The sequence below is a fragment of the Enhydra lutris genome, unplaced genomic scaffold (genome assembly GCF_002288905.1).
Source record: "Enhydra lutris kenyoni isolate GAN:26980312 unplaced genomic scaffold, ASM228890v2 scaffoldscaffold7, whole genome shotgun sequence".
In the NCBI taxonomy this organism is placed as follows: domain Eukaryota; kingdom Metazoa; phylum Chordata; class Mammalia; order Carnivora; family Mustelidae; genus Enhydra; species Enhydra lutris.
Window position 1 is genome coordinate 5308259 of NW_019154091.1, and position 19279 is coordinate 5327537.

General features: G+C 35.4%; 1 protein-coding gene across 5 annotated transcripts in view; it reads left to right on the forward strand.

Moving 5' to 3' along the window:
* LOC111141988 (ankyrin repeat and sterile alpha motif domain containing 1B) overlaps window positions 1-19279 on the forward strand; it is a 1155119-nt gene that overhangs the window by 658074 nt on the left and 477766 nt on the right. For 4 of the 5 annotated variants that reach the window (XM_022494890.1, XM_022494891.1, XM_022494892.1 and 1 more), the window contains exons 13-14: window positions 8931-9520; window positions 11690-11762. In XM_022494890.1, the coding sequence (XP_022350598.1) occupies window positions 8931-9520; window positions 11690-11762 (663 nt within the window). The remainder of the gene's footprint in view (window positions 1-8930; window positions 9521-11689; window positions 11763-19279) is intronic. The other variant, XM_022494894.1, reaches the window with a different exon arrangement.

Genomic DNA, 19279 nt, shown 5'->3' on the forward strand with positions numbered 1-19279 from the left:
TCCACATGTGGACACCCTCCTTAACCCTGCATGGACCCCAACATGCCATTCTGGATTGCCCCAAACATGGGCACCACCATTACCCTCCTTGAGCCCTGATTCTCAACTCTGGATCACTGCAAATCTCCATTCTCCACTGAAGGTATGGATGCCATCTCACTTTTCCTCATCTAATGACTTTAGGACTGAATTGTATGGAGTGAATGGGAAAGGGAAAAGGAAATGACCAGACATCTCATATATGAGCTTCTACTTATCATATAGGTTTTTCCTTCAGATCTTAGATGATTTTAATTTATTAAAAATACTTTTTAATTTGAGGGTTGCAGTTTTCAAAATCCTTAGGGCCACATTTTTTATTTGTTTTTATTGACTCTTCAACATTCATTTTCATTTCTTTTTCTTATAATGTCATTAAATGGAGTTCTATTAAAATCCTTTTTTATTTACCATGTTTAATGAGAAGAGATGTCCTGAATTATTCATTCAGAAGAGGTTGCTATATGAGAATAGGCATGAGCCATACCATATGAGAATAATTTTACCCATTTCACTGCTCAAGGGCTTTCTCCTTTGTTGTTACCATGAAGTATGGAGAAATAGGGGAGTTTCTCTGCTTGATTCAGAAAAATTTATCATTACTTTGGTGTTCTCCAGAACTCCATTCACTTTGCTTTCCATAGTGGTAGTCTCAAAGTTTAACATTGTATTTTGCTACTACTATGTCCAAGGTCTCCCTTCTCTGGACCACTGCCTCCCATGCCACTCCCACTTGTCCATTATATAAAATGTTTTTCTCCTTGAGGTCTCTGATATTTTTACCTTGTTCAATTTAGGTTCTGCTCCTGAAAATTTTTCTTCAGACAGTCTCTAGCCCTACTAAAAGCATGTCTTTATTGGATATTCCTGAGATTCTCAAGGGCTTAAGCTGCTTCCTGTTGTCTTTTTGCAGGATTTTTTCAAGTTCTGCTAGTTGTTCTCAGATTCTATTGCTTGGCATCCTGCTTAGTACTGGGCCCTTTCCTTTGGTTAATCAGAATCTAATGGCAATTTCATGGCTTGCAGGGTCCATCCAATTTCATTTTCTTTTCACCACTACGGCTACATAGCTGCAGATCCAGTTCTGGATTTTGTTGCTATCACCTGATTTGGTTTTGCCCATCCATTTTCCAGGTCCACAAGATTTCTTGATACCTGCTTTATTGAAGTTATCACCATAGCTGGTGTTTTGTTTGTTTGTTGTAATCATTGCTCATTTTATTCTTTCATTATTATATGTTTTATTTTAATCTGTTTATTTATTTATTTGAGGGAGAGAGAGAGAGCAGGAGAAGTTTAGAGGGGGGAGGAGAGAGAAAATCTCAAGCAGAATCCCCAATAAGCGCAGAGCCTGACAAGAGACTCCATCTCAGAACCCTGAGATTGTGACCTGAGATTGACTAGAGTCAAACATTAAACCAACTAAGCCACCCAGGTACCCCCAATTATTATGTTTTTATTTAGATTTTGGTTAGTTAGCATACAATATAATACTAGCTTCAGGTATACAATATAGTTATTCAGCACTTCCATACAACACCCAGTGCTCATCACAAGTGCACTCCTTAATCCCCATCACCTAATTAACCCAACCCCCCATCTTTCTGGGGGTCAACAAACAGAAAAAGATCAAAGTCATACCATGCATCTTTTCTGACCACAATGCTATGAAGCTGTACCATCAAGCTGTTCTCGATAGTAAAAAGTCTGTTTCCTGGTTTGTCTCTCTCTCTCTTCTTTTTCATCCCTTGCTCATTGGTTTTGTTTCTTAAATTCCACATGAATGAAATCATATGGTATTTGTCTTTCTCTGACTGACTTATTCCACTTAGTGTAATACTCTCTAGCTCTATGTATGTCATTGCAAATGGCAAGATTTCATTCTTTTTTATGACTGAATAATATTCCAATTTTCCATTCCATTCCATTCCAATAAGATTCTGTTTATGGCTGAATAATATTCCACTCCATAACATCCACATCTTCTTCATCCATTCATCAGTCAATGGACACTTGGGCTATTTCCATAATTTGGCTATTGTAGATAATCTGCCATAAACATTGGGGTACATGTATCCTTTTAAATTAGTACTTTTGTATTCTTTGGATAAACACCTATCATAGGGTAGTTCTATTTTTAACTTTTTAAGGAAACTCCATACTATTTTCCACAGTGCCTGCACCAGTTTGTATTCCCTCCAACAGTTTTCTCCACGTCCTCACCAACACCTGTTGTTTCTTGTGTTGTTGATTTTAGCCATTTTGACAGGTATGAGGTAATATTTCATTATAGTTTTGATTTGTATTTCCCTGATGATCAGTTATGTTGAGCATCTTTTCATGTGTCTGTTGGCCCTGTATGTCTTCTTTAGAAAAATGTCTATTCATGTCTTCTGCCCATTTTTTAGTTGGATTATTCATTTTGGGGGTACTGAGTTTTATAAATTCTTTATATATCTTGGATACTAAACTTTTATTGGATATATCATTTGCAAATATTTTCTCCCATTTTGTAGGTTGCCTTTTAGTTTTGTTGATTGTTGACTTCGCTATGTTTTTTATTTTGATTTATTTTGATTTAGTCCCAATAGTTTATTTTTGCTTATGTTTCCCTTGCTTCAGGAGACATATCTGGAAAGAAGTTATTATGGCCAATGTCAAAGAGGTTACTGCCTGTGTTCTTCCCTAAGATTTTTGTAGTTTCAGGTCTCACATGTAGGTCTTTCATCTATTGTCAATATATTTTTGGTATGATATAAGAAAGTGGTCCAATTTCATTCTTTTGCAAGTTTTTGTCCAGTTTTCCTAATATCATTTGTTGAAGAGACTGTTTCCTGCTGTATATTCTTTATTGCTTTGTTGAAGATTAATTAACCATAGTTATGGGTTCATTTCTGGGTTTTCTATTTTGTTCTATTGATCTATGTGTCTATCTTTGTGCCAGTACCATACTGTTTTGATCACTACAGCTTTGTAATATAACTTAAAGTCTAGAATTGTGATACCTCTAGCTTTGCGTTTCTTTATCATGAATGACATATTAGACCAGATGGACTTAATACATATACTTAGAACATTCAATCCTAAAACAGAAGAATACACATTCTTTTCAAGTACACATGGATCATTCTCCAGAATAGATCACATTTAGGTCACAAAACAGGCCTCAACAAACAGAAAAAGATCAAAGTCATTCCATGCATCTTTTCTGACCACAATGCTATGAAACTGGAAGTCAACCACAAGAAAAAATTTGTAAAGACTATAAATATATAGAGGTTCTTATTGCAACTAAACAATGAATGGGTCAACCAGGAAATCAAAGAAGAAATAAAAAATGCATGGAAACAAATGAAAATGAGAACATAAGGGTCCAGATCCTTTGGGATGCAGCAAAAGCAGTCCTAAGAGGGAAGTATATAGCAATACAGGCCTACCTCAAGAAGCAAGAAAAATCTCAAATAAAAACCTAGCCTTACATCAAAAGAAGTTAGAAAAAAGAAAAACAAATCAAGTCTAAAGCCAGCAGAAAGAAGGAAATAATAAAGATCAGAGCAGAAATAAATGGTATAGAAACTAAAAAAAAAGAAAAAAAAATAGAACAATGAAACCAGGAGCTGGTTCTTTGAAAAAATTAACAAAATTGATAAATCTCCAGCCTGACTTATCAATAAGAAAAGAGAAAAGACCCAAATAAATAAAATCACAAATGAGAGAGGAAAAATAACAACCAACACCACAGGATTTCTATTAATATCAATATCAGCACTCAAATCCCTGGAAATGGAGAAATTTTTTATTTTCTAAAGAGAAATAAAATGACCCAGTAGACAAAAGTTATGATTTATTCTACAAGAATAAAATCACTCATTTTCCATAATTTTTTTTTTATCTTGACATGAAATTTGAGGTGTTATTGTTATTCAGGTATTTATATGTTAAAGACGGGGCAAAGATGGGTAAAAAGAGATTGAAATGCTTACTTATTGGATACTTTCTCTGACATTTCTTTGAAATGCCAAGGATGCTTTGAGTAACTATCAGATTGGAATTCACACATATTTAGTTCTGTACCTTAGCATGAAATATCCACTTATCAAAAGAGAAGTATGAAATTAAATGAGACAAGTTATGAAAACAGTTTAATCTATATACTTTACCTAGTTACAGTAAAAAAATAGTAAGAAAGTGCAAAAATTCTTCCCAAAGTATATTTTCAAAACATATAAGCAGAAACAAAGGAGTAAATCCTATTATATTTACTATGTCAAAATAACAATCTTTATTGAGTATCTAATACAATCACTACTATATTTATTTGTAAAAATGAAACCCTTTAGATTAAAAATTGTAATAGAAGAAATAATATTTACTGTCTTCTATGCCACTGCATTGTTCTAACTGCTTTACTTCTATTATTTTATTAAGTTCACAACACTTATAGGTGTATACTATTACTATCTTTGTTTGTAGAAGTGAAAATATAAACATCACCAGAATATATATTTTTTTGTTTTTTGTGGGTTTTTTAAAGATTTTATTTATTTATTTGACAGACAGAGATCACAAGTAGGCAGAGAGGCAGGCAGAGAGAGAGAGAGAGAGGAGGAAGCAGGCTCCCCGCTGAGCAGAGAGCCCAACGTGGGGCTCGATCCCAGGACCCCTGGATCATGACCTGAGCCAAAGGCAGAGGCTTTAACCCACTGAGCCACCCAGGCACCCTGAGAATATATTTTGAACAATATATTAATTCTTCTCTGAAAACTGGGACACAGTCTGAATCATGGTATATCAACCACTCCAAAACTCAATAACTTAAAATAATAGCCATTTATATAGCTCATGATTCTGGGGAGTATTTTCTTCTGGTCTGGGCCAGCCTCAGCTAATCTTGGCTAGGTTTTCTCATCATGGGTGGTCAGTTGGCATATTGGCCTGGGATTGATAGGTCATGGATGACCTCACTCAAATGTAAGAAAGTTGTCTATCGTCTAAGGTGACAGAGATGACCGATGTATAAACCACGCCTTTTTGCTTCAGGTTTGTTTTGTTTTGTTTTTTGTTTTTGATTCTTTAACATCTTGGGACCTTTTGACCCTGGAGGAACTGCCCCTCCCAGGGCTAGCTATATCTTAGAGATAGTAAACATGCCTTTCATATGCAAACCAACCAATCTAGAGCCATACCCCAACCACACTCAGGGCCACCTATCACCCAGCCTAATCACACCAGGGCCAGGTATCAAACAACTAGGGATAGTCCCTATCTAAGCTCTAGAAGCTGCTGAAATGATTCTAGCCAATCGGACTAGCCAATCCTAAACCTGATTACCCTGTTTCTTCCTCTCCTTCACGGAGAAATCACAGTGCAGGCTCCGGCCCACCTAGTCCCTTACTCATTCTGCCTCCTAACTAACCCTGGTTTCCCCCATTTCCCCCACCCCAGGGCATGACATCCTCCCTTCTCTTGGAATCTATAACAGTTTATCTTTTCAATGGCAATTGTCTCCTGATCTGTTAGCCTCATCATACTTGAAAAACAATAAAACCTACAATTTCAAACAGCAGGGTAATGTAGTTCATCATCTTTCAGACAAATCTGGGCTTGTTCACCTGTCAGCAAGTTTGCAAGCCCCCAGTGTACAAGTGCTTTTCAAGTCTCTGCTTCTATTATGCTGGCTGTTGTCCCATTGGCCAAAGCAAGGCACACGGCCATCCCCAGAGTCACAGCCATCCCCAGAGTCATGTGGGAGGAATGGATACAGAGTAGAGTATGGCTACAGGGAGCTGCTGCATAGTGGGGCCATTCCTGCCATCAATCCACCAAATAAGAATTTTGGGAGCTTTTATACCAACTTGTCATTCTCTTTGATATGAGTAATCTTTAGAACTTGGCCACTGAAACAAGCAAGTAAATAGTTGCCTTTTGATAACTCAATAAAAATGTTACCAAGTATCATGATGCTAAGAACTATTATTCAAAAGACAAAGCTTATATGCTAATACTTAAATTTTCTTTTACTTAGAGAAGTGATTGCTTATCACTGGAGGACTTGGACAATATAAAGCATTTTGAAATTGTGATTATAGTCATTTTGGTGAAACCACAGAGGGGATAATAACCTAATAATAATATTCACAGAAAACTTTAAATAAAATTATGCCCTTTAAACTCTCATTTATCATGATTATGGTCAAAAACCTCTTGACTGAGATTTGCAGAATCTTCTTCCCACAATAGGCTGACTATTTTCAATTTTCTTTTCATAACCAAACCCTTTGGACTTCTATAGTAACTTTCAAAATAAAATTCTAAACGTCCTTATTTCTGAATTCCTCCTTCCTTTTACATTACTTACCCATGACTGTCATCCATACCAAACTATTATGTTGTAAAGCACTATGAATCCAAGTAGCATAGGAAAGAAAAAGAGAAAATTCATTGGAACAGAATGCCAGGTTTTATTTCCTTTTGGTATAATCTTGCTTCTGTGGAAGTAGAAAAAAAAAAACTTTTGTAGTTCACTTATCCCAAATTCCAGGAATAGTCATAAATAGGAGAAACACATGCCAACCCACAGAGTCTACTTTTTGCCTTTGAACCCTAGACTGTTCTTCTATCTAAATAGTAATATATTTTCCAGGCTAGTGGATATGGGAATCTGATAGATCTTGGTTTGAATCTCAGCTTAACCTCTAACTAGCTAGGAAAATTTCAGTAACTTATGTTGTTTAAATGTTTGTTTTTACTTTCAAAAAATGGATATAAAAGACCATAAACCCTAGCTTTAGTGAGAATTCAGAGCTGCGTTCACTCACTCTGCACTCACTATTCTACCCCAGGAAGGGTCTCTGTCTTGAGGGAAGGACAAAAGTAGTTATAATCAAGGACAAAGTGTTGCTACAATGGAAAGGGATGCAGGTTTTGTGAGAAGACAGAGAGATTATTATAGTACTAGGCAGGTGCAGTGTTTCTCCTTTAGATTGTTGTCTTTTGGACCTCTCTTCCTAGCACTCTTCTCTCTTCTGTCTCAGGATATCATTGGTGACAAGGTCTGAGCAGGGGGACATCTGCTTGGAAAGCCAAACAGGAACCAGGGTTAGGTATGGGGATATGCAAGGTCAGGAACAAACCTGCCTCAATCATCAATGAGGGAGAGAACAGTGCAGGGACTTGTGACCAAAGAGTAATAAGGAGCATTGGTTTGTCTGTAGCATTCTCTGGGCAAGTATCTATTGAGATTTATTATGGTTGCCAATTTGTTTAAATATGTGAATCCAATATTTTAGCTATATCTCTATCAAATAATCGTAATTATTATTAATCATTTCACAGGATTGTTATGCAGATCAAATGAGATCTTGTAAATATGACCCCTAATCCGGAGCCTATAAAATAGTACATACCTGTTTAATGTTACTTGTTAATTTATGAAAACTTTGGTGTTTAGAATTTATAATAATAACCAATGTACTTAAAGTGCAAGTCAGCAAGTCAGCTTTGGATTTGTTATTATCCACCACATTGGCTATTTTTGACTCTTTCACAAGATTAGGTTATGAGCTTATCCCATAATTTAACTTCTGATTGTGGCAAATCTTCAGCTATATGAACTAAATGACCAATCAAAAAAGTATACTGACATCCTTTGCTAAGTTCTTTGGCCAGGGTTTTACACAGTATATCTTTAAGATATAAATTAGATCATACAAAAACATCGTATATTTTAAGTCTCAGAGAATATTTACGTTTTATCTTAGAAAAAATTACAAAGCAATAAATTTTTTTTTCTGAATTATTCTCTTTTTTTAAAGATTTTATTTATTTATTTGACAGAGAGAGAGAGATCACAAGTAGGCAGAGAGTCAGGCAGAAAGAGAGGGAGAAGCAGGCTCCCTGCTGAGCAGAGAGCCTGAAGCAGGGCTCGATCCCAGGACCCTGAGACCATGACCTGACCCAAAGGCAGAGGCTTAACCCACTGAGCCACCCAGGCACCCCTCTGCATTACTCTTTCAAAGATCTGAAGAAATTAAAAAATAACTAATGCTATTTCAGAGAAGAAAGAAAAAGAGAGCTTTGTGTTAATAGCTCAACATCAGTTTCTTATAAAAGAATCTCACTTTTTAGTGATATTATGGGTTGCATTGTTTGTCTACATTAAGCCTGAACAAATCTTTTTTGTCTAAATTATAGAACTTATAGAATTATTCTTTATTTTATATTTAAAGTAATATTCTCAGTATTTTTAAATTACTTCTGCATTGTTTGCCTACATTAAGCCTGAACAAATCCTTTCTGTCTAAATGATAGAACTTATAGAATAATTCTTTATTTTATATTTTATATTTCATATTTTATATTTAAAGTAATATTATCACTATTTTTAAATTACTTCTTAATTTAAACTTTAAATTACTTCTAATTATACTTCTTTCAAAGATTTTGTTTCTGAATTTATTTGCTGGGAGAAGGGCAAAGGGGTGTTATTATGTATAATCTTGATTTACCTGCCCAATGTCCTACTACACAATGATTCATTTATTGTGAGGGTTTGGACATGAGTGTTTCACTTTAAGAAAACCGTTTTGTTATTCAATATAAAATATATCTGGGAATAAGGAAGAACAATATACAATTACTCAATTAATACTCAGTTCATATCTTTGAAATGTACTGTAAGGTATGTCAGGAAGATCCAGTTCATACACACACACAAATTCATTTTATACATGGTACTGTAGGATCATGAGTGTTTCATAAAGTGAAGATATCATTGTACCAACAAATAAAATGTCTAGGTATTGCACAAGTTTGAAAAGGCACTGCTGTTGTAACAGGGCTTTTGGAGTCCTTATAATCAACCATCCTGATGTCTTTCCTCTCTTTTGCAGATGACCCTTCTCAACAGGAAGACAGTGATCCTCCAAAAGAATATGATCCTGGGCAATTTGAAGGCCTTCTCCATGGATCCTCTCCAGCCTGTGAGTGCCCTGAAAACCCATTTCATCTCTATGGGAAAAGAGATGAACGTGAAGAAGGACAAGATGAAGTTAGTTTGGCAAATAGTCCTTTGCCTTTCAAGAAGTCTCCAATAGCAAATAATTCAGAAACTTTGGTAAAGAAAATTAAACCCAAAGTGGTCAGTCGAACAATTTTTCACAAAAAAAGCAACCAACTTGAAAACCATACCATTGTTGGCACAAGAACAACTAGGAGTGGATCCCGGAATGGGGACCAGTGGATTATGAACACAGGAGGATTTGTGGAGAGAGCCTGTACCTTGGGGAGAATAAGGTCATTGCCAAAAGCCCTGATTGACATGCATTTGTCAAAAACCGTTTCTAAATCAGATTCCGATCTCATTGCATACCCTTCAAATGAGAAAACATCAAAAGTTAACTGGAGTGAATCTTCAACTGCTGATCAGAGTTCTAAAGGGAATTCTGAAAGAACACCATCCTTCACTTCTGAATGGGAAGAAGTAAGACTTGTTCTTCTTGTTGTTGTTTATATAAGACTTTGGAGCATGGGAAGTTTGGGGGAAGCATTTTCAGTTTTTTAAGTCTTTCAGAGGCAAAACAAAAATAAAAACAAAACAAAACAAAACAAAAAACAAAAATAACCAAAAACAGCAATAACAACTAACAGACATAGACAGTTGCAAGTGGAAGGGCAGGATTTTAGGGGTAATACATGATAATTTCACAGCTACTGTAAAAACAAATACAATTCCACACATGTGGAGGAATCTGTTGTTTCCATAGAAATTGATGTCAAGCAGAAGTAATAACTAGCTATGAGGTACAAGAGAATGTTCACATTATGTCCTATCAAGCACTGTAGCAGACAAATTGAGAAAAATCTTCATATTTCTGCAGCCCTGTATCATTCTGCTAGTTGCTAAATTCTTTGTTAGCTCATCTCCCACCTTTAAAGTAACTTATGTTTTCATAAACTCCTTATAATCTTAACTTTAACGTGCTGGCTTGGGGTGCCTAGTTGTTTAAACATCCAACACTTGATTTTGGCTCAGGTCCTGATCTTAGGGTTGTGAGATTGTGCTCAATGCTGTGCTTGGCCCTGGGCATGGAGCCTGCTTAAGATTCTCTCTCTGCCTCTCACCCACTGCTCATGCTCTCTCTCTCAAAAAAAAAAATTGTGAAAAAGAAAAAGAATAGTCCTGGCTCTTCTCCAAGTGCCTTATAATAAACCCAAATTACTTAATATTTCCCTTTTACAGTTTTCAGAGAGACATTAAAGAAAAAATATGTTGAGGTCATGTATCACCAATTTAAGCTATACTTAAAGACAAAGTCCTTCATTTTATAGAATTAGTCAGAAAGTAAGTGTCCTTTCAAGTTTATGAAATATCATCCTTTGTCTCTAAGGAGGACTAAATTAAGTTTCTTACCTTTTCTTGAATTTCTTCAAAGAATGGACCACACTGTCTCTTAGCATTTCATTCTAACATGTCACATTTTCTCCCTCAAAAAAAAACTGTGTAGGTGGATTGGGTTTTGAAGTACAATAAGTCACCACAGTATTCTGAGAACTAGAAATGTCTGGTATTGACATTCTGAATTGAGCTATTTAGGAAAATCACTTAATCTCTCTACATCTGTTTCAGGGTGAACAAAATGGGACATTTAAGTAATGTCCTCTCTGGAACCTCTGTCTTACTCAGGTTGCTAAGATGATGAGGAAGGGATTAAACCATAAACTGTGAAAGCTTAGATAGTCATATCTTCCTGTAAATACTGTACTACTAGATTGATAGTCTTCTCAATCTCTCCTTTTCTTATGTTTATTAACTCTGTAAATAACATCTGTAAATGACCCAATCCTTTTTTGGAATGCAGCAGGATTAATTAACATTTAGCCTATCTCTTAGAACTAAGGTGTTTCCCCATGCCTGGATTCTTGAGATTCTGTGTCAGAAATCAACTTGTGGCTAGTCCAGCCATTTAGTAAGACCTTGGTTCCAATGGCCACACCCACAGACTGAAACCCACCACGTCAACAGTCAGAGAGTTGCATGCTTTCAGAACAGGAAGAATGCCTGAGAGAAGGGATGTGTTCCCACGAACTTATCCTCAGCCCATCCCTTTCTGAATTTAAAGAATACACAATTCCTAATTACTGACCCATGTAGGTCCAAACAAAGTTCATTTTAAGAAATATAAAGAAAAGGGGATCTGATTTTGAACATTTAAGAAAGGGAAACATAATTCGTATTTTTTTTTTTTTTGGAGAGAGAAATTTTTTTTTTTAAAGATTTTATTTATTTGACAGAGAGAGAGAAATCACAAGTAGGCAGAGAGGCAGGCAGAGAGAGAGGGGGAGGAAGCAGGCTCCCTGCAGGGCAGAGAGCCCGACTCGGGGCTCGATCCCAGGACCCTGCTGGGATCATGACCTGAGCCGAAAGCAGAGGCTTTAACCCACTGAGCCACCCAGGCGCCCCCATAATTAGTATTTTTAAAAGCAATTCAAAAGGTGTCTGCTTCCTTTTAAAACTTTCTCAGTCTCTTAATTGTGGTATTGCAGTAGCAATAATATCAAGAATATATGCTGCTGGCATATGGAAATTATTTTAAAATACAATGCTAAAAGTGAATTAATAATTTATCTATATGGCTTTTGTTTCTCACAGATTGACAAAATAATGAATTCCATAGATGTTGGAATTAACAGTGAACTTAAAGAAATGAACGGTGAGACCACAAGTAAGGAAACCTTTCTTTTATGTTGTAATTAGTAAATTGCTCAAGAACTGGCTAGAAAATTATAGGAGACTTTAGATAATTTCATGTTTTTATCATGATAACAGCAGCTACAAATTATTTCCTTCCACTCATATCAAACAACCATGACCTCTAAATATCAATTTTAAGTACACTGGTTCAGCACATGGAGAGATTTTTTTTCCCCATATGCTAATAAGCCAGTTAACATTAATGGGAGTTTCAACTTTGTGTGGAGTTAAGTATGAAGCACTTCAATGTGTTGTAAAGTATGATGACCTGATACACTGCAATTTCGCATTCAGTGAAATGTCCCAATCATCCTGGCAAGAGTGATTAACACCTTACCCCCAGATTGTGGGCTCCAGTATGGCAAGAACTATGTGTTACTCATCTTCATGTATCCCAGAATGCCTAGCAGAGTATCTCATGAGTAGTTGATTTTGCAGTCACTATTTAATACATTGCCCTATGAAGTATTATTTTTTTCTCTATAATTAAAGCTCAGAGTAGAATTCCATTTGCAATTTTCTTTGAAGACTTTTTGCTTCATACTGATGGCTGATGTCAAATACCAGATAGCTAAATATAAAAATAATAGCCCAATTCATGCTAGAGAAACTACTATTTTGGAAAGAATCAAAAGATCTGGCTTCATTTCCACCCAGCCACTAAGTAGTGGTATAACCATAGATTATCACATAGATCTATACAATTTGGAGTTAAAACAAGTGATTGCTAAGCTCTCTGAAGAACTCATGGTTAAGTTGGTAGTGATAGTTGATGGTTTTGTTGCGATGGTAAGATTAATGTCTGTGAGAAAGAAGTCGAAACATATCATAGGATAAAAGGGATTTTGTGGCCTTTTGACTAGTCACTGGAGCTTTTTAGATAGCACCCCATGTGACTCTTAAGCACAGGAAAGTTGGAAAATGGCTCTCTTATGATGCACTGGACCTGGGTGGATAAGAAGTTACATGAAAATCTGGGGTTGCAGTCACTGAAGGGGATATTCAGGCCTAAATGAACACCTCGCTCATTTCTCCTATACTGGGACAGATAAGGAATTGCTCTAATATGATTGGACCCCATTTTAATTAAGTGATAATTGTTTAAAAGCTTACATAATTTTTTTGAAATGCATATTTATTTCAGATTTTTAAAATTGAAAAAAAGTACCAAAATTGTGTGCATATATCTAGGGACACAAATATGACATTAGCTCTGTGTATAGCCAGGTCTCTGATACAGAAATGCTGATAAACATTGAAGATTTTTCTAGTATTCAAAGAACTAGCCTAGGAATGTATGTTCCCACATAGTTCTTCCAGACATGCTTACAGAATAATTTCAAGAAAGTGTAGGAATGCATATTTTTAATTGGGACGAAGTAAACATTTATTTTTTTTTATCAATAAGAAATTCCCTGATACTAAGAATGTTCAGGCAGGCATATAGTACTTTTCTATTGGAAGGCTTAGGTGACATTGAACATTAATGCTCTAAAATTCTTCAAACAGATAATACTACAGAATTATAAAAAATATAAATATGATATTATAATGAAAGGGTAATGTTATAATAAGAATAAAAGTTAAAAATGCCAGTCAGGCAAAGCTGCCTTTGAGGGGCACTTTAGTAGCAAATAAATCCACAGATTATCTCCCCTAATTCTCTTTCTACCACTTATACCACCATCCTACCCCTGCCTTTATTTACTATTTTTCTATAGTGGTAATGAAAATGAAAGTGGAGACTCTGTCCTCAGATTCATTACTACCAAAGTCTGGTTCTGTATGTCTGTTAATTTTTGCCTCTTAATTTCACATTAATTATACACTAAGTGATTGACCATGCCATGTGGCATTCCAATTGACCTTTAGGTCATTGTGGATTACAACTTTACTAGGCTGCAGGCTTTTCCTTCTTGAGGCTAGATAGACTAGAGAGGTGATAACCTGATGCAAATTCCACAAATACATACTGGGTACCACATGTCATTGAGAAATCAAATGGTGAAATAAAAAGTCAGACAGACATGAATTCAAATCTCAGTTCTGCTATTTACTAGGCTCTTGACCTTAGGCAACTCATTCAATTTCCCGATCAACAGAAACGAGGATAATATAGAATCATTGTAGAGACATGTCCAAGGGCATATAGGTGGAGTCAGACTCCTGTAGATATGTATTAAGTTTCAACTCCTCACCTTGCCCTACCACAAGGGAAATGTGGTGTTTGACACTGTGGATTTACACATGTGGAGATAAACACACATTAGCCCTTTCTTTAGGAATTTCATGATGTCAGTTAGTCTTATAGTCTTCATGTTAAATTTGCTGGGCTTCCTGGAAGAGTAGCTTGTCAATTGTAATTCAGGTACTAACAAACCCAATAGTCAGATGATACCAGAGAAGAATAACTACTAAAAGAGATCATTAAACGCCAAGATACCCTGGCAAAGAAAAGAGAAAAATCTACTTTATTGACTTAAATGGCCTAAATTATTTTTATTAAATCGGAAGTTCTCTTTTTGCCTGACAAAGGGGAAGAGAGGTGCAATGAAATTAAGAGGAGGTAAATTTAGAATGAGCGTGAGAAAATATTACTTTACCTAGTATGTGTTGACAGAGTCTAGAATTTTGCTTTGAAAGTCTACTGAACCAAGCACTATGCCTGCCTTTAACAGAGCTGGACAGCTTTATGAGTGTTTGTGATGTTTGTTGCTAAAAACCTCAGAAGACAATTGGGAGAATAAAATCAGAAGCAGTGGAGATACATGATGGATCAAGGCTGAGCATTACATTTTTCATGCTCTTTCCCATTTTGTTTCAGTGTTTTTGTTTGCCCTCCCTACTACCTGTACATTTGCAATTTCAGGTATTTTGTAAACAAAATATTTATTGGACAAGTAAAGGATTTGAAAATCTCTTATCTTCATTCCTAAAAATAGGAACCAGCTCAAAGTTTGAGCAGTCTGTATGAATCATCAAACTAGTTTTACTCAGAAAACCATTTTCTCTCTCTCTTTTTTTAAATTTCCTCAACAGCTATATAGTACTTTGAAACTTATCCAGCAACATCAACTATCCAGGACTAAGGTAGAAATAGCAGTAAATAAAATTTACTGAATCTATATCAAGTTCTCACTCAGAATAATACTAATAGACAATTTTCACAAACATAAACTTCTGATTTCCCACTTGAAATCAGATTCAAATGTCAAACAAATTGGCACTGGTAGTAGGATTCAACTATATTGAATACCTCATATTATCTAAAACATCCTGTTCTTTGTGATGCTGGATACGTGATGTGATAGTACATTCTATATAGTCATATATTCCCATGTATAGAATTTTTTCAGAGAACGGGTTTTGAAATTAGATGGACTCAGCTTCAAATCTCAAGATTGCAGTTCACTGGCTCTGTGACCTATTTGATCTCAGTTTCCTCCCCCATAAATTCAGATTTTTAACAACCGCCTCATAAGAACTCTTCAAGATTAAATTATACACTTGTACTACTATAGCCTAGAATATAACAGGGAATCAATAAATGTAATTCCTTTGCCTTCTTATCAAAGTATGCGTGACTTATCTTTCTAATTAGAGTGTATGCCACATAGAAAAATACTTAGGAAATCTTGCTTATCATTTTGATCAGTAAAGATTATAGTTAAAATATAACTACTCATAGTCTAAGTTGCTTTCATGAGGAGTCTTTCTTGAAGTCACATTTCTTAACCATGGTCCTTTTATCACAAGGAAGCACTTTCAAATTAGGAAATTTACCATGTTCGTTGTAACTACCTCAAAATTGTCACACTTGCTAAGAATCAGGTTGATGATCTTCATGAGATTGAGGAATGCTTAAGTGGAGGTAATAATTGGATCCATAGGACTTGCTTATCATCATACATATATAGCAAATATTCACAGTAACCCAGACTTTATTATACAGAGGTGGCAGATAATCTTGTAAACACTCTCTTACTTCTAAACAAGCTTTCAAAAAAAAACCACACTAGACAGACTATAGGTGTATGGACTGTATTGGAATCATCTTAAGTACATGAATATAAAAAGTAACATTTAGTTAAAAGGTGTTTTTTAAAGCTGGGATCTTTTTTTCTTATGCTTAACATTAATTATATTAAAAGAGAAATATTCTAGATTCTTATCTTTTAAAAACCTACTTTTTCCAAGATATCAATTCCATCTAAATTTTATTTGTAAATGAAAGCTATTAAAATGAATTTGTAAAAGATTTTATCATGGAATACACTATATTAGATAGATAAAGCATAACTCGGGCTATTTACTGGAGAGTTCATAGCTCTGAAAACAGTCACTAACATTAATCTGCAACTCCACTTTCTAAGCTTTTGCTCCTCTTCCTCCAAGAGCCTGAGGGCCAAGTTACAGTTCAGAGTCCCTCATAGCTGGGATCCTCATGGAGAGGATAGAGATCCTTCACTGAGAGTTTCTAGGAACTCACCAAGGCAGAATAAATGTTATTTCTTCTCCTGATCTAAGCTCCACCTTCGCCCTAGTATGCAAGAACATGTAGTGCCTCCCTTGTCCCTTTCCACAAAGAGGGTATCCTTCTGGGGGGTCAAGACAGACATCTCCACACCCCCAGAAGCTGCTCCTCCCTGATGTTTCGGCTGCTTTCAGGCCCTTGGTATTTGCTCATATACCTCTAGATAATAAGCATCAAGAGATACTTTGCCAACGATGCAGCTGATTGATGGCTGTTTTTCTGCTGAGGTTGTTGATGGAAATATCATTCCTTAAATTTTAGGAGAACACTTTTTTTTTAAAAAGCTATTTACAATTTTCCAGAGTTGTCCTATTATGGAAATGACAAAGAGGAAAAAAGCTGAAATGTATTCCTTTCTTACTGTGTGTCAGATATTGTGCACTTTTCTCCTGTGAACGTTTTCATTCAATTCTCAAAATAACTGGGTGAGGTATTATTATACCCATTTTACAGATGAAGAAAGGCTCTGAAAAAGTAAGTAATTTGTCAAAATCAATGGCTTCAAAAGTAGGTTTGTTTCTTCCTGAAATCCATTATCCTTTCAATCAAATACACTATCTACAGAGAACAACAGAAGCCAGCCCTTTGCTTCTTTCTCTTTACTTCAAATCATACTCATAGGCACTAAAGGGAGCCAACAAAGAATGTTTAAGTGTAGAACCAGCCACTTCCTCATAGCAAAGCCTAACTATTGGTATAGCGAAAGCTTTAGCTCCAACTCCAAAGCCCTCCCATAGTATAGGTCACATGGTCATATATTTAAATGAGTCACAGCTCTGAATATCTCCTGTGTCTCAAAGTGAATGCATAAATGCTGATAGAGACCTAAGTTTCACTTATTTTCAGAGGAAGACTTTCCCTTGCCTCCAGCAATATTCCTTTTTCCATGAGCTGTTAAATTGCACGTTAAAAACCTCTCCATGAGATGCTTTGCAACGGACATAATTTATTTTTGATTTTTATTTCTTTTTACAGCACTATTTTTAATAGAACCAACTGGGGAAGGTGGGTAGTAGAATACGTTAGCACACAAGCACCCTATTTTGTCCAAATTAAGAGAAGACTTATTTTTATTATATTTTATATAACACTTCACTGAGTAACTTTTTGTTCAGATAGATTAAATCTAAGCAATCCTTAATAATAGACTAGCCATGTAAAAATGTGAAGTACAGTAATTATTAGACTAGCATGAGTTAATCTTTATCAAGAGATAGTGTTTAATCAACCAAACAATTGTGTTCTTAGCACAATAGCCACTAAAATCTATTTAACACTGTTCATTCAAAATAGTCACTAAAAACTATAATAACCTACACAATATAGATTTTGATCATTAGGATAGAGCTGAGGTTTTCTGGTTTTGAAATTATTAGTAATATTTACATGTGAAATTAGGCTTCTCTTAAAAAATGAAATAGTTGAATATTACTCTATGGCCTAATTGCCTATGATGTATCAATAGTTAGAACTGGTACATTGTTTTTAATTCAACTAAATATTTAAGCTTTCTGCAAAAGACCTAGAGCAGAGAACAAGTACAGTCTCTCAGCTATATTGGAATACTTTCCATAAAATCTTTCATATGTGATCAGCCAACAACTGCTCCACTATGTCCCACGATGATAAGCTCACTACTTTCAGAGACAATATATTCTGCCACTAGGAAGTTCAATTTGTTAACAACTTTATTTTTTGACATAGGTTTGGATATGCACTCTAACAATTACTAGTATTGTGACCTTGAGGAAATCATTTCACAGCCTAAACCTCACTTCCTCACACAGAAAACACTATAACAAATATCTGCCTTCCCTCAGCATCATTAGAAAAATCTAATGAATTACTACATGAGAAAGTAGTTAGCTACATTCCTAGTACATAGTAGACTATACTGGATGATATCTCCCCTCTTTGATTTATCTTTTCCCTTCTATCCATTTTCTCTTTAAAAATTTTTCCCTAAGAAACAAAGGGTGTATAGAGGCCCTTTATTTATTTCTGATACATATAAGTACCTTCAAGATATGGATGATATTTTCGATAGGCTATACTTCTTACACAGTCACCATAAAATTGGAAAGCAGCTGCCAAGAATCTTCTTTGTAAGATACTTTAAAAATACTAGTTGAACAACTTCTATATAAATATCAGGGCATTTTACAAAGTTTACCATTAACAATTCATACTGGGAAGAGAATAGGAGGGGTAGGGAAAGAAAAATTCTTCCTCTGCCCTTCAAGGTCTTCCAACTGGACCAAGAATTAAATTTACATAAGACCAATTAATAGGAGGAAAAAAAAAACAAAGTTTTACTACATGTGCATGGAGGCCCAACACTGAAATTGAAACCTAAAGAAATGACCAAGGCAGGCAGTTTTTATACTTTTTAGACAGAGACAATAAATATGTGAAGAACTGACAGGATAAAGAAAACAGATATTTGGGAACTTTAATTAGTGAGGAATTCTAAGCAGAATTTTGGTTGAGGTAGTTGATTAGTAAAAAAGTTAACAAGTTTTATTTCTACAGTTTTCCTTGGCTTTGAAGTCCCTATCTCTGGTGATAAGGATATGGTTTTACTTCTTAGTTCAGAGTGGGGTACCTTCCATGTGAGAAGTTTATTTCTTGCTTTTAGGGAGACAAAGGATGGTCTGAGTGTTCTTGTACCAGCTATTTCCCAAGTAGCTTCAATTCAAAATAATCAGCATGCCATTGTGGCACACTTTGGGCAGCCTGCCTTGGGCCCCTACAGAGGTAAAAGTAATTAAGACTGATTCAAAATATAACTAAGAGACCTCCATAAGTTATGGATCATCATAATGATTGCTTTTAAATACAAATTTGTCTTCCTAAAGTATAATGAAGAATTAACTGATAAACATGGGTCACTTACCCATGAAAAAATTTTATAGTTTATACTGGTTGTTTCTTTGATACTCTGTCCTGATAAA